We start from the raw sequence: 17,086 nt of genomic DNA, 5'->3' as shown, positions 1-17,086 counted from the left end.
GGTGCTAGCAGGAGGCAGCGTGGAAATACAGTAGTCCGGCAATACACAGCATTCAACATTAATCTCGTAGTTGAGGCAGATGGGCGGTGTGATGCCCCCCGGCTTCTGGTCTTCATTTTTGCACACCAGCCCAACAGAGAGGTCGCACACCAACTTTTGCCCAAGTTCTTCGATGGGAATGTGGGGAAACATCACAGCTCTGCAAGAGATGTTGGCTGCCCAGCCTTCTTTACAGAGGCCCTGAATCGATTCAATATCCCCACCTGGTCTAGAAGGGTTCGGTTTCCCGGAATCCACCCAGCCTGTCCAGTTGCACTGAGGCACACACGGAGTGATTGTTGGCTCTGTGGTGCTTAATCCTTGGGTAGGCGTTGTGGTGCTGGTGGTCGGGGACACTGTGCCTGTGGTGGTGGTGGTGGGCGTGGTGGTGGTGGTGGTCGGGGTGGGCGTTGTGGTCTTGGTGCCCGTGGTGGTGCTGATGGTGGGGGTCGAAGTCGGGGTCACGGTGGTGGTGGTTGTGGTGCTGGGGCTGGGCGTTGTGGTCTTGGGGCCCGTGGTACTGATGGTGGGGGGCTCTGTGCCTGTGGTGGTGGTGGTCGGCGTGGTGGTGGGCGTGGGGGTCGGCGTGGCTGTGGTGGTAGTGGTGGTGGTCGTCGGGGGTTCTGGTGTAGGTGTGGATGTAGTGGTGGTGGTGGTGGTGGCCGTGGTCGTGGACGGGGGACACTGATCCATCGGCACACAGCAATTGACGCGAATCTCGTAGTCGTAACAGACCTCAAATGGCCCGTTTCCAAACTGGTCTTCATTGTAGCAAACGAACCCGAAGGTGACATTGCACTGCGCATTCTGACCCGCCTGCTCCCAGCTGAGGTGGGGCTCCACAGCTAGCCTGCACTCGATGTCCTCAGGGGCCTTACAGACGCTGTCAAAGGTCTCCCAGTCGCCACTGCCGCTGTGCACGCTGGGGTGGTTCTCGTTGATCCAGTCGGACCAGAAGCAGCACGTCCCTACGGAAGGAAGACCCAAGATTGGTCCCCACCCTAGACGCCGCTTCCAGGGAGCTCCCGGGGACTCAGAGAAGTCAGAGTCCCCATGACCACCCTTCCTATCATGGCCAAAGAGCCAGCTTAGAGAGTATAGAGCCAGACACGGTCCTGCAGCTGAACGCTGAGCCCGAGACAGAAGAGCCCCTCGTGCCACACCTGGGTGACAGACCCCGGTCTCAGTGCCCAAAAAAAGTAAATCCAGGGAGAGTCACCCATTGCAGTGAGGAGGCCCATGGGAAGGGGCCTGGTCTGGACTCCTGCCCGACAGTGCTCTCACCCAGTGCCAGTCTGCTCCGGGCGCTAAGCCCGGGGACCGCTGAGGGCACCCGTCTCTGCACAAGGGAGTGTCACTGGCCACCCAGCCCCACAGCTGGGTCTCCCGGAAGGTTCCCTTTTCCTCCTGGCTCACCGGGCACGGGGGCTGCCTAGGACCTACCTGGAGTTTCTGGGGTGGAGGCCAGACCTACAGAAGAACGGGGAGGGAAGGAAGCCTGTCAGCAGCTAGTTGGCCACGTCTCAAAGTCTTTTTCATTTTTACGACTTCCTCTTTCCTCCTTTATTCTCTCTCCACGCCCCAGCGGCTTGTCCAGCGGCGGCTGCCACCTCAGCAAGGCTGAGCGCATGGGAGTCTGGGACATTGGTCTGCTTTCGCAGAGACAGCCCCGGAGGTATGCCCCTGCTGGTCCAGGAAGTGTCCCCAGGAAGTGTCCCCAGGTCCTTCCCTGCAGTCTGGGCTCGGGGGTGTGGCTGTGATGCCGGCTGGCATCTTAAGGTGAAAGGCTAGGGCCCAGGAACACCCCCGAGCTGAGACGCCCGTCATTGTCACCTCCAGCCCATAAGCAGAGGTGAGAGCTCACTGTGACCCGTGCCCCCGCCCCACTCTTGGGCCCTAGAAGGGCCGCTTCCACTGGGCTCAGGGCAAGGCAGGTGCTCTAGGGGTGAGGGATGCATGGCCCTGGGGTCCTACCTGTGCTGGGGGTCGGGGAGGGGGTGGGAGTTGGGGAGGTGGTGGTGGTGGTGAGGGGGGTGCTGGAGGTGACGGGGATCGTGGTGGAAGGCGGCCGGGAGGTGGTGGACACACAGATGTTGAAGTGTCTCTCCACCGTCCCGTTGGGGCCACAGATCTCCCAGTAGCAGAAGAAGCCGTCCTGGGTGTAGTTGAGAATCTTCCCTGGAGAGCGGGACAGAGACCAAGGTCAACACGGCCGGAAAAGGACAGGGACTGTCAAGAACCCCCCCGGCATCCCTTAGCCCCCACAAATGCCAGACCCGTGCCCCCTCGGGACTCCACCGACAGGGCCCCCCATCAGGGCACAGAAGCCAGACGGCACAGAGGTGGCCTCAGCTCCCATCACAAACATGGGGAGGCTGCTGCGAGTCAGAGCCAGCTCTGAGCCGGGAAAGGCCCCTGGGGAGCCCCGGGCCCAAGGAGGGCAAGACGGAGCCCTGCCCCCAGAGTCCAGAGCAGACAGCCTGGGGGCTCTCCTGGGGGCCGCTGCACTGGGGTAGAGCCGGGGAACAGCTCACCTTCTTCTGGCTGGCAGACTTTCGAGGTGTTGGTACACACGCTGGAAAGCAAGCGTCGAGCTGCAGAGCACGGGGACGGGCCCTTCCCGGCCTCCCGGCCTCCACCCCCCGCCCTCAGCGCCCGGGGCCCAGCCCCAGGTCCTCTGCCCGTGGACGGGAACTCGCCCGGCTCCCACAGCGTGCCCGTGGGGCTCTGTGTCGGCCCGTGCGTGTGGCTGTGCGTGCAGGTGTGTGTGCACGCGCGTCTGGTGCACCCCCAGACCCCAGCGGGCTGAGCTCAGGTACCAAGACTGGCAGTCCTCCTCGCTGGGAACAGATGCTCCGGGTGGGTAGCGGGTGTCCCCGACATAGCAGCCACATTGGTCCGCCGTGACGCACCGCTTCAGGTCCTCGTCATAGATGGGCCTGTCCTCCGGGCACCGGGGATAGCAGCCTGGCGTGCACAGGACACGGGGCATGGGGCTTGGACCATGGCAGAGGGTCCCACGGCCACCAGACCCCACCCACTGTCCCCACCACGGCAGGTTCTTCTCTCCAGGATGCTCCTCCGGGAAGGCCAGGGAACAAAAGGACAGTGGACCGGACCCCCCACACTGGGCCCCACACACTGCCAGATGGCCAAGGGGACAGCCAGCACCCCCTCCTGACCCCGCATTCCTCCCATGGGCTAGGACACTCCCTCCCCAGAGCAGGCTCACTCCCTCACGCCCCGAGTTCTCAGCTCCGAGGCCGAGTCTGCCGGACCTGGAGTCCGAGACACCCTATCTTGGGCTGATCTGCAGCTTCCTGGGGGCCCTGTCCTCTCCCGGATTCTTTCTGCCTCTCTAAGCTCGTGGAACACACTCTGCAGCGCGGTGGGCCCGGTCCACCTGCACCTCGGGTCCCCAGCGGCATGGGGACAGCGTCCCTCCTCGCCGAGGGCCGCTTACCCTCCAGGTAGGACACGGAGATGTTGGAGTGGATGCCGTTGATGGTCCTGCAGGTCTCGAAGCTGCGATTCCCACAGGGCTCATAGTGCCACTCACACTCGTCTGGGGGGTTGTAGTAGTCACAGAATACGGCTGCAGGGGCGGGGGTGGGGGTCAGACTCAGGGAGGGCCGAGGCCAGGCCAGCGCGGCCCCTGAGGAGCGACACTCAGCCCCTGGAGTCAGGGAGGCGGCAGGAGACCCCGATGACCCATCACTTCATGGTGAGGACTACTGTCCCCACACAGCGCAGCCCCCCCCCCCCCCCCCCCCCCCCCCCCCCCCCCCCCCCCCCCCCCCCCACCCCGCTCCAGGACAGGGCGGACACTCACGGCACAGGTCCGGCGTCCTCCAGAACACGCAGGCTCCCTCCTTAGTACACTCCTGAGCGTAGGAGGCCACGGCCGAGCAGAAGCACTCACAGTCCCCGCCCGTGTCGCAGGAGCAGGAGTCGTGGACGCAGGCCTCGTAGAAGGGCTTGGGGTCCACCTGCGGGAGAAGGCTCTGTGTGCCCGGCCCCGCCCCAGGCCCCGCCCCGCCCCCAGGCCCCGCCCCGCCCCAGGCCCCGCCCCCCACCTTGCTGTGACAGACACTGAAGACCGAGCTCTTGATGATGCTGCATTGCTTCTCGGCCCAGGAGAGGCGGTGTGGGTTCCGGGCACAGGGATCCGGGGTGACGCTCACGTCCGGACAGGTGGGGGCCTCCTTCCAGCTGTTCCCGAAGTCCAGCTCGCTGTCCACCACCATGTGGTCCCTCGTGGTGAAGTCGTTGCTGGAGCGCTGGTCAAAGTTCCCGCACAGCCCGCAGACCCGGCCCTGCAGAGACAGAGAGCAGTGGGACCGGTGGGGGGGGGCTCAGGGTGCTCTGGGAGCGGGCTGGGGGCACGGGGGACGGAGTGGGAGAGGCTGGGGGACTGGGGGGACCTGGGAGGCAGGAGGCGGGCAGGTGAGAGCTGCCGCGCACCTTGTAGGACGGGGCCAGCTTGATGAAGACAGTGGTCTTCTTGTCCCAGATGACGATGACGCCGATGCTGGCCTCCACCACCAGGTACTGGCCCACCTCCCGCGTGGTGTAGGCCACGTGGTGGCCCGTGTCCCGCTGAATCACCAGGCGGTGCTTGTCCTCCAGCTTCAGCTCCGTCCTCTGTGCCCAGGGGAGAGGCCCTGTCACTGGCCGCGTCCAAGCAGCCGCGAGGGCTCACACGTTCCCCGGGGTCCGGCAGCACTCACCCCCAAGAAGATTTTGATGGCCTTGGAGCAGGTGACACCCGTGGTGCCACAGGGGACGTTCTCGGTCATGACGCTGAAGGAGCCTGAGGAGGAGTTCTGGCCGCAGTAGTCCTGGGGGCCCACCCGGGACGTGAGCCAGACCGGCCAGGCCACCGGTGCCCCCCGGCCCCGCCCCAGCTGGGCTCCGCGCAGACGCAGCCCTCCTCGGCAAGAGGGGTAACCACGAGGTAGGGGCCCTTGACCCCACGCACAAGCTCCTCGCTCCCTGTGCGGCGTGGGAGGGTCACAGAACGGACGGTCGGAGGCAGGGCTGGGCCCCAACCGCACCCCCTTCGACGGGGCCCCCTCGCCGGGCTGACGACGGCTCAGAGTGTGATGCGGGGCCGCGGGACAAGGGCCGGGGTGGACCGGGCCTCACCTGAACCGCCACGTAGGAGCAGTGCCCGTCGAAGTCGTAGTACTTCCCGTCGAAGGTGACGTAGTGGCCACTCCCGTAGATGGAGCAGGAGCCGTGGCACGGGGACTCGGTGCACGCCCAGCGCCCTCGGCGGCAGGTGCTGAGGGGAGCGAGAAGGGCTGGAGGGGCCGCAGGGGCCCAGGTCCTCCCCGCTGCTCAGAGGGCGGCCTGGCCGCCAGGCAGCACGGGGCCACCCCTTCAGCAGTGCGCGCGCCCGGCCTCCACGCCCTCGTCCGTGTGCACCATGCGCCCCCCCGCCCCGCCACACAGTCCCGCCGGGCCAGACCGCGTACCAGGTGTTGCAGTCCACCGTGATCTCGTCCCCGGGGGAGTACAGGTCCTTGTTGTGCGCACACGGGCACTCGGCCTCCTCGACGCAGCCGCCGCGGCCGTCGTCCATCAGCCCGTCCGGGCAGACGCAGCCGCTGACGCACTCTGTCTGGTACTGCAGGGTGCCGGGGAGGGGACAGCAGGCTTCAGGCCCCGATGGCCAAGCCGGCCTCTCCTGGAGCCGCCCCCCTTCCTGCTCTGCGGACACCCCTTTCTCCCTTGTCCCCCCGACCTCTGTGCGCTCTCGCTCGGCCTCACCACAGGCCCGGGAGACAGGCGCAGGCTGCCGGCCAGGGGTCCCCACACGGCCCCGAGCCCTCCATGGGCTGGGCGGGGACCCCTGGGACGGGGAGGGCCGAGGAGGCCCATGCGTGTGCGGGACCCGGCGGCCGGACCCCAGGGCCAGTGAGGAAGCCCGCGTCCGCCCTCCCCCATGGCGGGCCCCCGCACGCACGTGGCCGGCGGCTCGCGTCTGACAGCTGGTGGGCCGCGAGCTCTGGACGGTCAGGGCCGTCAGGTTGCTGCAGTCCACGTAGATCTTTGGGGCCGAGCAGCCTGGGGGACAGAGGGGCCACCTCAGCTCAACGGCAGCCGGGGTGGGGGCGGGGCCAGTGAGGACGGGGTGCGGGGCGGCGGCGACTTACTCTGGCCGAGCAGCCTGACCGGCCTGCAGTGCAGCCTCCCGTTCTGGCAGACGCTGAGGGGAGGAGGGCGGAGGTGAGTGGGCCGGCTCCTGGCGGGCAGGGGACGGGGCGGGGGGCGGGGGGACACGCCAGCGGCGCGGGGACGTGGGCCCTCCGCCTCCCAGCCCTGGCCACCTACCAGCGCTCCTCCTGCCTCAGCACCACCTCCCCGGCCTCCAGGTAGAGGCCATGGTGGTAGCAGGAGCACTTGGCCAGGGGCACGCAGCGGCCCTTCTCGTCCAGGAAGGTGTTGTCGGGGCAGCCGCAGCCATCCACAGGCGCGAAGCCCTGCGGGCAGTGCGCGTCGGCCTCGGAGAGCGAGCGGCAGGTAGGCTGGCAGGTGGTCAGGTTGTACAAGAACACCTGGGAGTTGGGGCAAGAGCCCACGTCCTCGTCTGCGGAGATGGGAGGGGCGGCGTGAGGCGCGGAGGGGTGATCCCAGCTTCCTTCCCCGCCGGCCACTCCCGAGCACCCCACTTCCGTCTGGGAGAGGCAGAGGCCTGTCCAGCCAAGGGGCCCACGAGGGTCCCCGGAAGTCCCCAGCCCACCCCCAGGGAGCCCCTCACGAGGAGAGCAGTGGGCCGACCCCTCCCGCCCCAGGCGCCCGGGGCCTCCCAGGGACGGCACTCACTGCAGGCTTGCTCCCGCCAGCCCCACAGCAGAACGCCCTTGGCAGCACAGGCGCGGGCGTAGGAGGACAGAGCGGCACACATGCAGCCCTCGCTGTTCTGGCAGTTACACGCGTCATATTTGCACCTCTGGGGGCGGAGGAGGCAGGCCGTGACGGGGAGAAGCAGGCGGGCACACCCCCACGTGCACACACAGTCGCACACAGACGTGCACACGCAGCAACACCCGTGCACATTCGCACACGGACGGACCTTCCCGTGTGACGGGCAGACACACGCACGCACACACACACGGACACGCCTTGCAGGCCGGGGTCAGGCCCAGCCCGGGGCACACAGCACACTGCGCGGGCCCGGTCAGGTGGCGAGTGGTGCACGTGCGGAGCCCACGCACCTTGTAATAGTCTGAGGGGTCCACAGCCGAGTGGCATCTCCCAAAGGGGGTCTCCGTCTTCTTCAGCAGGGAGCACCAGTGCTCGGCATAGTTGGCTGGAGGGGGGGTCAGGACCTCAGCAGGGGCGGCCCCCTCCAGCTCATCCCCTGAGCCCCGCTGCCTGGTCGCCCGGGCCCCTCCCTCCAGGGCAAGACCACCGCCCTTGGAAGGCGGGGTCCCCACCACCACCCCTCCCACGACCTCCCCTGGCAGGGTAGGTGACACGGCACGGCACCGGCCCCGGGACGAGGGCCGCCACCCAGCGACGGAGGAGCAGGCCCGGCCCCTTTGCTGGGTCTCCTGGCGGGCAGCCACCGTGGGCCACCGTCCACCAGCCACGTAGCAGAAGGCAGCAGGGGCGCGAGCGGCCACCGGCCTCCGCCCGCCCCGCCCCCGCCGCACACCCCGCGAGGCCGAGCCTCACCGCTCTCGATATTGAGGGAGCAGGGGTCGTCCAGCCAGTCCAGCTTGTCGTGACAGCTCGCCTGGGCCTTCCAGGTGTTGGCGAAGCCGGCCCCCGTGGCCTCCACCAGCCCGCCGGCCGTCCTAAAGTCGTCCCCTTCCAGGCCATTGAAGTTCCCGCAGAGGCCTGAGGGGCAGCACAGGGTTGGGAAGGGGCAGGGGGCGGGGAGGCAGGCCCGGTTCGGGGCCTCTGAGGGGGGCCCGCCGAGCGCGGCACTCACCCTGTACGCGCCCCTGCGCGGCCCGGTCCAGCGTCACGAAGAGCTGCATGACGGGCTCGAGCTGCACCTGCAGCCTGAGCCCCACGGCGGTGCTCACCATGAGGTGGCGGGAAGACGGCCGGAAGACAGAGAGGCTGGCTACGGGACGGGGCGTCGAGCCGGTCAGCGGGGGCTCTGCAGCTGCGGGGTCGTCTCCCGCCCGCAGCCCCCGAGCCGCCAGGCGCTCCCGGGGAGGGACTCACCGGTCGCGTGGGGCAGGCTCACCGGCCGCTCGTTCAGCAGCACGCTGCCGTCCGACTGGAAGGCCACAACCTGCAGGAGGGCGGGGGGGACAGCCACGCTGAGAGGGGCTGGGGGGCTCTGGGGGGCCGCACGGGGGCGGGGGCAGGGGCGGGGGCACCCACGTTCTTCCTGTCGTCCGCCAACAAAACCACCGTCTTCAGGCAGGTCTGCTTGTCGGTGGAGCCACAAGGGGCCAGCTCACCCAGGAGGGCGTAGGAGTCGTTGTGGTCGCCCTGCCAGGCACGGGGCGGTGGCAGTAACTGGTAGGAAGCCCGGTGCGGGGCCGAGCCCCACCTCAGCCCGCCCACCCGCCACCCGGCCAGCTACCTTGATCAGCACGTAGTAGCAGTCCCCGTGGAAGGTGTACCTCTTCCCGTCGAAGGTGGTGATGTGAGAGCCGCCCTCCAGGGCACAGGTGCCCGGGCACGGCAAGTCTCTGCACACCCAGCGGCCGGCGGTGCAGACGCTGTGGGCAGTGGGACACACAGCAGGCTCAGTGGTGCCGCCGGCGCTGCCCCCCAGCCCCTCGGACCGGCAGCCCTGCCCCCCAGCCCCTCGGACCCGCAGCCCTGCCCCCCAGCCCCCCGGGCCCCGGACCCACCACTCCTCGCAGTCACTGCTGAGCTGCTGGCCGGGCGAGTACAGGCGCCCGTGGAGTCTGCAGTGACAGCGGCTCACAGGGACGCAGCCGCTGCCTGCGATGTCGTCATACACAGTGCCTAGATGGTGCGGGACGCGACGTTACCCTTGGCCGGCCTCAGGAAGCCCCCAATCCCCACACCGGGGCTCCCGCGGGTGGGGCCAGAGCCCTGGGCTGGTGTGTGAGAGGTGAGGCGACCCCCGAGGTGGGGCCCCAGCCACGCCTCCCCCTCCTCCTGCAGGTGCCCCTGCTCCTTTGGGCAGCACCTGTGCCCCCTCCCCACGCTGCGGGAGCCGGGCCTCCGGACCGCCTTCCTGGGGACCTCCAGGCTCTGCGAGTGGGGCTGGAGGGCATGAGCCCACAGAGCAATGACCAGGAAGGAGCCCCGCCCAGACTCCCCAAAGCCACCACGGCATGCGTTTAGGGGGAGGGGGTCCTCCACACTTGCCAGGGAGGGGAGCACGGCACCTTACTTCCGGCACCGTGGCCGGCCCCCACAGCCCGGTTCCAGGGTGCACCGGCCTCAGGGGGCCGCATCGGGGCCACGCCCCCACCCGCACGCCCGTCCCGTGGCCTCCGGGGCGCACACCTTCTGGGCAGAAACAGCCATCCATGCGGTGCTCCTCGCACAGGCGGCTGCTCTCCAGGTGGGAGCAGGTGTCCACGCAGGGTGAGCCGCTCTCCAGGTAAACCATGTTCCCGGGGCAGCTCTTGGCTAGAAGGGCAAAGGCAGGCCCCTGAGCGGACACACACGCCCAGGGGAGGGGAGTGCGGCAGGCAGCGGAGCAGGACGTTCCCCGACGGCACCCCGCTTAGGGCCCCAGGGGCGCCCGCCTCCCCGGCCATGCCGGCCGCCCCGTGGCACTTACGGCAGAACTCGGCGGTCCTCCAGTTGCCAGGCCGGCCGCCGGCGTGGGAGCACTGGCGGGAGAACTCGGCCAGGGTGCTGCAGGCGCAGGAGGGGCCGTCGGGGCAGTGGCAGCGGTCCTGCACGCAGGCCTGCACGAACGGCTGCCGCGGCACCAGCCCCTCGCAGTCCTCGAAGGCCGCGGCCACCAGCAGCTCCTCACACTCGGCGCGCTGCAGACACGCGGAGCGGGGTTCGGTGACGGCCCACGGCCGCCCCTTCCCGCGATGCCCGCGGCACCCCCCCCCCCCCCCCGCCCCCCGCGCCCCCCGCCCCCCCCCCCACCCCCAGGCAAACCACCCCCCGCCCCGGCCCTGACTCACGTGCTGGGAGCAGGACTCTGGGGCTGGCTCCTCCTCGGGGTCCTCGCACACCGCCTCGGGCTTATGGACCTTCTGCAGGTTCCCGAACTCGATGGCGCTGAAGAGCACACCTGGGGGCGCGGGGGGCCGTCAGCCGAGGCGCCCAGAGCCTGCACGCCCACCGCCCCCGCCGCCCCCGCCGGCCCCGAGGAGGCCCGCACCGTCAGACAGGAACTCGGAGTAGGTCTGCAGACCATTGTAGTCCCCACAGAGGCCGCACGTGTGGTTCCGGAACTTGCTGTCCAGCTCCAGCTGTTGGGGGAGGAGGGGCGGGTGAGGGGCCGGGGCCCCGCAGGACCACAGCCACGGCGGCCGGGGTGAGCGTCCCACGGCCGGGGTAAGCATCCCACAGCCGGGCCGGCCTCAGCCTCGCCTCCAAGTGGCACTGGGCTCGGCCCGGGCGGCGCAGGCGGCAGGGGTTACCGAGGACCAGGAGGGGCTTGGGCGGGGGGAGGGCGAGCCCAGCTCCCCTCTCCCTGAGGTTCCCCACCCTGGGAGGGCTGCACGGCCCCACCCGGGCTCCCCCACTGCACTGCCAGCCCCCACAGAAGCCCCCTGACAAGGGTCGGGCCCCAGGCACCTGCCCTCCCCTTGGACCCCAGAGGCCTGCAGGAGGCACCTGGCCCCAGGCCCAGGAGGGGCCACACCCACCATGAGTGAGTCCTCCCGGTTCCACATGAGGGTGAGTCCCGCCCGGGAGTAGACCTTGGTGTAAGCATCATTCTTCTCGATGAGCAGCCCAGAGCTGTAGTGCGGCATGCTGACCCTGGGGCAGGGGTGCGGGGCGGGACTCACTGGCCGGCCCACCAAGCTGCCCGCCACAGCAGGCCCTCCGCCATCCCTCCGCCCCAGGGGACAGGAGGGCCTGAGGCGCGCGTGGGAGTCCTCAGCTCCCAGCCGCTGTGTGGGAAGCACAAACAGCGTGGCCGCCCTCTGGGCCGGCTGGGACCCCGGCGGCACAGCCCCCGTCTGCCCCCTGGCTGTATGTCTCCCTGTCCGCACCCCCTCTGCAGGGACCTGTCCTCAGAGCCGGGCTCTGCCCACCCCGGACCAGGGCTGTGCCCAGCCCACGGGGACTGGGGAAGACAAAGAGCAGGAATGAGCTTACAGCCTCATTGTTCCAGGGACAATGGGGGACAATGGCCTGGGAGCGGGAGGGGCTCCCACCGGCTCCCCCTTCTGTAACTGGAGCCTGGGTGCTGCCTGGGGCCCCCAAGGGAGGGGCAGGGAGCCCCTCGCCCGCACTGGGGGGCCGCCGCCCAGCCGCACTCACATGGCCCCGTTCACTACAACCAGCTGGCGGGTGAGGTAGATGGTGTCATCCTTGATGGTCAGCAGGATGTACTCGAGCCCGGGGCGCCCCCCTTCGCGGCCGGAGACCCGCTTCAGGTGCACCGCGAACTCTTTGTAGGGGCCCCTGCAGTCGGATGCGAAGTTGTAGTCGCACAGGCCGGGGAAGCGGAAGACGTCGCCGTCGAAGGTCTTGTAGTGGAAGTCGCCCCAAGTGCTGCAGACGCTGTGGCTGTGGTTCTGGGTCCTGCCCTCTGGGGGAGCAGGGGTGTGCGGAGTGAGCAGCCCGCGCCCCCGGGAGGCCTGTCCCGAGGCCCGCCCAGCAGCCGCCCTCCGAGTGCCCTCCGTGAGGCTGTCCTGCTGGAGTGGCCCCTGCTGGACCCTGGTCACCCTGCCCGGGGGGGTCTCAGCCTCCCAAAAGGACATCTCCAGCTGCCACACCCTCACGCCCCAGCCTGGCCTGGGATCTGCCAGGCAGGCAGTGGGGACAGAAGGGCTTTCCGGAAGCCCACGTACCCTGTCCGCCCAGCCCGGGGTCCCCTGCCCTGTCGTGGCCGGAGTCCGTGCACGCTCAGGTGGTGCCCACATCACATCCACATATTGGAGACCAGCTCCCCTCCGGGGGCTTTTTCCCCCAACCCGCGTCAGATGGAGACGTCCCCAGTTTTTCCTGGAACGACCCCTTCATCGTGTGTCCAACACCCCACTCTGCAGAAGGGCCGTCTTGGCCTCGGCCCTCCGAGGGTCCCTGACAGCTGGCCCCTCTTGGCTGCCCCTGCCTGCCCCACGCAGGTGTTTCCAGAAGGCACTGCATTCCGGACACACGCTCTGGCCAGGAGATCGCTGTCGAAGGGATGGCGCGGACCCAAGACTACGTTCCTCCTTCCTTCCCTGCACTCGACGTCTGCAGGGCTTGGTGGGCAAGACCCTGACCCCTGTGGTACGCCCCAGCGTCTGGGCAGGGAGGGTCACGACTCCCAGGTAGAGCCTCTCCTGGGGGCCGCCCTGGTCTTCCCGTCGCCTCTCACCTCTCTGGAGCTCTGCAGCCCCGGGGGAGCTCAGGGCCAGGCCGACGGCCACCAGGAGGGCGAGCGGCAGCCCCATGGTGGCTCCGGAGGGCGGGAGGGAGAGCAAACTGGGCCAAGGGTCCGGGCCTTATATGGCCCAGCAGGAGCGGCAGAGGCGGGGAGAGCAGGGGAGGGGCGAGGGGAGGTGGGGCGTTTGCCAGTTTATCGAGAAAACAGGTGTGGGGGCTCCGGAGGGGCCCCTGGGAATATTGACTCAGGCTATCTGTGGGTTATCTTTTTATTGAGCCCTCAGTAAAGCCGCCCTCCTCAGGATGCCTCCGCACCCGGGCAGGCGCGGCCCCTCCCAGCCCCGGGCCACCCTCCCCGGTGTCCCCACAGGGCCAGGCTCGAACGGGGCGCCATCCCGATGGTGGCTCCGGACAGGACCCCTGCCCCATGTGAGCTCCTCTGTCCCACTCTGGTCCCACGAGGGGCCCCAGGCCCCCAAGCCAGGGGACGGGTGGGCACCTGGGAGGTCCCGGGGCTGCCCCGCCTCCGTGTGGACTCGGCTCCCTGGCTCGGGTCAGCAGGCGGCTCCACGTCCGGCCCCCCGGCCCCCCCGCCCCGCCCCCGCCCCGCACACCCTCTAATCCCCTCGTGTTCCCAGGCCAGGCCAGTCTCTGGAATTACCTGTAACTGGAACTTGGGAAGCCCAGCCAGGGGCCGCCTAACTGAAACACATCCTCCGGGGCCCGGGAGGCCTGGCGGGAAGCTGGAAGCAGACGTCCTCGCGGGGAGTGAGGCCCAGACGCCGCGCCAGGCTGGGGCCGCCCCTGCAGGACCAGAACGTCACCTTGTGAGAAGTAGTAGGCTCGGACGCCGATTATAACCTCGCGGTCCCCAGGCTTCGGGGCAAGCGGGGAGGGACTCGCGTCAACAATCAGCGAGACCCTGGGGACAGCGGATGCCGCAGGTGGGGGCGTGGGACACCCTGTCTCCCTGGCCCAGGCTCCCCTCTGAACCCAGCGGCACCGTGGCCGACCGTCTCACCTCCCGGTGGCCCTTCCACTGCGGACAGGACCTCCACGCCACAGTGAGAGCGTCTAAGGACGAGACGCTTCTCACACCACCTGACGACTCCTGGGGTCGCATCGAGGGCCGGGGTCGGACAGGGTAACCGGGAGCCCGCCCCTGCCAGGGGACCTGCGATGAAGCCCCTTCTCCCGTCTCAGTGTGACGCCAGCTGCAGGCCTGGAAACTGTCCTCATTCGGGAACCCAGGGACCCGGGCCCGAGCGTGTGGTCTGAGCCAGGAGCCACAGGGATTAGGAAACCAGAGCCGGAGGGGCCTGCCGGCCCATTATCCACTTCCCTGTGGGGCCAAACAGGCTGGCACCGAGCCCTGGGGAAACCCAAGGACAGGGGCCCCTCCCAGCCCCCGAGGCAGCGATTTTCCATGACAGGCTTCCTTGGCCCTGGTGGGATTCAGAGAAAATCCTGGCCCCGCAGTGGTCACCGGCCCAGCCCCTCCTGCCCTGAGCATTAGAGGCAGGAATCCTCCCCTGGGATTGAGAACATGGGGTCCTTCCCTGAGACTGAGAAGTTGGGGTTCTCTACCAAGATGGGGATGTGGAGTCCTCTACAGGGACTGAGAAGGTGAGAGTCCACTACTGGGGTCTGAAAAAGGCAGCCCTACGTGTCCTGTGTGGGGGGCAGCTGTGCTGACCTGAGGCCCAGAGGTCTGAGCCAAACCCTCCTGGCCCAGCTGCGGGGTCTCAGGTGGCACCCTGAGCAGCAGTGACATCAGGCCGCCAGGCACAGGACAGAGGCTCAGAGCACGTCGGGGGAAGGAGCCTGCAGAAGCAGGTGGTGAATGCATCAGGCCGGGGTGACCAGCGCCACCCCACTGCCCCTAGCAGAATCTGGGTCAGCTTCCCACGCTCAGCGCAACCCTCGCAGCCAGCTGGGCTTCCTCACTGTGGCCGTGGGGCGGCTCACAGGTGAGTCGGTGGGACACAGGCTCTGCTGCGTACGGGACGGAGATGCCCATACCGGGCCGCGGGCGCCTGGTACCGGCAACACAAACCCCCACCACCTCTACCGCGGGGACAGACGTGTGGAAGTGTCCCGTCTGCAGCTGGAGCGTGCTCTCCCCAGGGCCCCAGGGGGACACAGCCCGGCCCAGCGGCAGTGGGAGGTCATCGAGGAGACACTGACTGCCCATCCCCAACAGGTGGACCCCCAGCACAGGGCCGGGACACCTGGAGCCTCCCCGCCAGGCCCCACGCCCGGCAGTGTTTACCCTGACAAGACACCGTCCCTGAGGCTTGCGTGACCTCACCACAGGGAGACCACAAAGACGTCACGAAACAGCCTGAAGTGACTGTCCCACCGCTTTCTGTCCACAAACCTGACTCATCAGGAAGGGGGGCTGTGGGGGAGGGGCGGAAGAAGGAAGGAAGGCTGTGGAGGGACGAGGGAGCCTCACACCTGTCGGAGAGACCTGAAGGTAGCAGGTGTGTCCCCAGCCCACCAACACCCCGTTTTGAGTCACCTGGGGTGAAAGTTAATTTTATGTGTCAACAGGGCTAGGCCATGGTATCGTCGAAACGCCAGTCTAGATGCTGCCATGAAGGCAGGTTTTATATGCAAACGGATCAGCCTTCATGGTGTGGGTGGGCCGCACCCAAGCAGTTGAAGGCTGTCAGGAGGAAATAGTTCTGCTTCCAGGTGGCCTTCGGTCTGGAGCAGCAACATCAGCTCTTCCCCGATGTCCAGCCTGCAGCCCCCCACAATTCCTTCGAATGTCTGTCTCTCCCTCTCTCTCTCAGACCCTACGCCCAAGCCCAGCTCCACAGCTCTGGCCGAGCCTGGTCAGGCAGATGGAGAGTGCGCCCAGAGACATCATGGGTTTCATCCCATGGACACCCAGGGCGACTCCAGCCCCAGCCAGCCACGGGGACAGAGCCCCTGGCATGTGAGCGTCTGAGGACCCACGAGCAGGAAACAGCGCGCCGGCCGCGCCCATGTCTGCCCGTGTCCTCCCCAAGACATCAGAAGGGGGAACTCAAACCCCACCACGTGCCCACTACACGCACCTTCAAAGATTCTGAAAGATCTGGGGTGCGCAGGCCCAGGCCCCACAGCCGCCTTTGGGCAATCACCCCCACCTCGAGATCTGGTCCAAGCGTCATGCCCTTGCCCTGAGTCTTGTCCTCGCCACCCCAGCCAGAATGCGTCCCGCTGCTGGCCTTCCTGCTGTACGGGCCTTGAGGGCAGCTGCCTCTGTGGCCTCCTCCAGGGGCCATCTGGATGTGCTCAGTGGCTTTGCTTCTGGGGGGCTGAGTGGTGGTCGAGGGATGACGAGCGGACGGATGGACGGACGGACGGATGGACCGGTGGACGGACGGACGACTGAATGGTTGGATGGATGGATGGACGGACGCACGGACGGGAGGATGTGGGCAGTGAAGACACGGACGTGGGGACGGGTGGCTGGTAGGTGGGCTAAATGCGTGGTAAAGAAATGACATCCGGGCTGATGGCGGACGCCCTCCATAGCAGCCCGCAGAGCTCACGCGCCGCGAAGCCTGTCATCTACAGGCCGTGGCTGGGTGTTGAGCCGCCACGGCTCATCGAAGCCCCCACGGTTCTGGGAGGCTCGGGCTCACATTACTCCATCCTAGAGGTGAGGAAACCGAGGGTCGGGGAGGGTGAACCATCACCGTGAGCTCTCGAGCCAGAGAGCGGCGGAGCCATACGGTGGATCCCGGGACCGCCTCTGCCCTGAGCCCACGGTGTCCGCGGAGCGACAGAGCCGCGGCCACGTTTCGCAAAGGGCTGGCGGCGGCTCTTTGGAGAAAGCCGGTGTGAGTGACAGGAAATCAGATGTTCCGGGTGGTATCGGGTCCCTTGCGGAGCCCCCAAGGACAGCACCCTGCACCCCCCAGCCCCTAGGGAAGTCACTTCATGTATGTGCAATACAGCTGGATGGTCTGTCACACCCCCGCACGCACCCTGGGGTCCCCGACGTCCTCACTCGGTTTTCCTCAAGCGTGTGAAGTTGTGTGAGTCGGAGCGACCGCCGCGCCGACGCCCACTGCCTCGGCCTCCTCAGCCCTCCTCAGCCCTCCCTCAAGGCCGCCGCAACCCCTGGTGTTGTTCTACCGTCATTACAGTTGTGCCTTGAATATATTTTTATGATTACTTTCCAATCTCTAACTGCCTAAATAATTTTAGCATGTCATGTTCCTCTTAAAAATTACGGCTATGGTTTTGTGAGACACTCCCGATTTCTGCTCTGAAATTTTCAGAACAAAATTTCATCTAACAGCTGCAACTCAAAATATTTTAAAACGGCTTTTCTGAGATGTAGCTCATATGCACACACCGAGCCTGCCTAGGGTCCAGGCCGTGGGTTGGACATAAACACGCACCTGAGGCAGTCGCCGCAGTCAGGCGACCCTGCGTACGGCCGGTGACCCGTGAAAGACTCCGCGTGGCCCTTCCCGGCTCAAGAGGTACCTCCGACCTCTTTTCTGACGCTACAGGTTAGTTTGCCTCTCGCGGGAGAGGAAATCCAGCACACATTTAAGGAAGACCAAAGAGCCTGCTC

General features: G+C 67.5%; 1 protein-coding gene across 1 annotated transcript in view; it reads right to left on the bottom strand.

The window, feature by feature from the left end:
• LOC132016659 (mucin-2-like) overlaps positions 1-12,569 on the bottom strand; it is a 26,698-nt gene extending 14,129 nt beyond the window's left edge. Inside the window, exons 1-29 of the mRNA XM_059398249.1 lie at positions 12,494-12,569; positions 11,449-11,719; positions 10,827-10,941; positions 10,337-10,427; positions 10,137-10,246; positions 9,776-9,986; positions 9,496-9,621; positions 8,868-8,985; positions 8,594-8,732; positions 8,389-8,499; positions 8,227-8,296; positions 7,985-8,122; positions 7,726-7,890; positions 7,263-7,357; positions 6,871-6,997; positions 6,379-6,634; positions 6,201-6,253; positions 6,011-6,111; positions 5,520-5,671; positions 5,188-5,326; positions 4,770-4,880; positions 4,504-4,683; positions 4,116-4,355; positions 3,872-4,028; positions 3,503-3,634; positions 2,859-3,006; positions 2,574-2,614; positions 2,014-2,217; positions 44-1,007 (exon numbers count right to left, since the gene is read on the bottom strand). Of these exons, the coding sequence (XP_059254232.1) occupies positions 44-1,007; positions 2,014-2,217; positions 2,574-2,614; positions 2,859-3,006; positions 3,503-3,634; positions 3,872-4,028; positions 4,116-4,355; positions 4,504-4,683; positions 4,770-4,880; positions 5,188-5,326; positions 5,520-5,671; positions 6,011-6,111; positions 6,201-6,253; positions 6,379-6,634; positions 6,871-6,997; positions 7,263-7,357; positions 7,726-7,890; positions 7,985-8,122; positions 8,227-8,296; positions 8,389-8,499; positions 8,594-8,732; positions 8,868-8,985; positions 9,496-9,621; positions 9,776-9,986; positions 10,137-10,246; positions 10,337-10,427; positions 10,827-10,941; positions 11,449-11,719; positions 12,494-12,569 (4,841 nt within the window). The remainder of the gene's footprint in view (positions 1-43; positions 1,008-2,013; positions 2,218-2,573; positions 2,615-2,858; positions 3,007-3,502; positions 3,635-3,871; positions 4,029-4,115; positions 4,356-4,503; positions 4,684-4,769; positions 4,881-5,187; positions 5,327-5,519; positions 5,672-6,010; positions 6,112-6,200; positions 6,254-6,378; positions 6,635-6,870; positions 6,998-7,262; positions 7,358-7,725; positions 7,891-7,984; positions 8,123-8,226; positions 8,297-8,388; positions 8,500-8,593; positions 8,733-8,867; positions 8,986-9,495; positions 9,622-9,775; positions 9,987-10,136; positions 10,247-10,336; positions 10,428-10,826; positions 10,942-11,448; positions 11,720-12,493) is intronic.
• Positions 12,570-17,086: the final 4,517 nt, after the last annotated feature.

Source organism: Mustela nigripes, chromosome 1 (genome assembly GCF_022355385.1).
Source record: "Mustela nigripes isolate SB6536 chromosome 1, MUSNIG.SB6536, whole genome shotgun sequence".
In the NCBI taxonomy this organism is placed as follows: domain Eukaryota; kingdom Metazoa; phylum Chordata; class Mammalia; order Carnivora; family Mustelidae; genus Mustela; species Mustela nigripes.
Note: the sequence above shows the minus strand (reverse complement) of the source record. Positions and strands in the feature narration are given on the sequence as shown.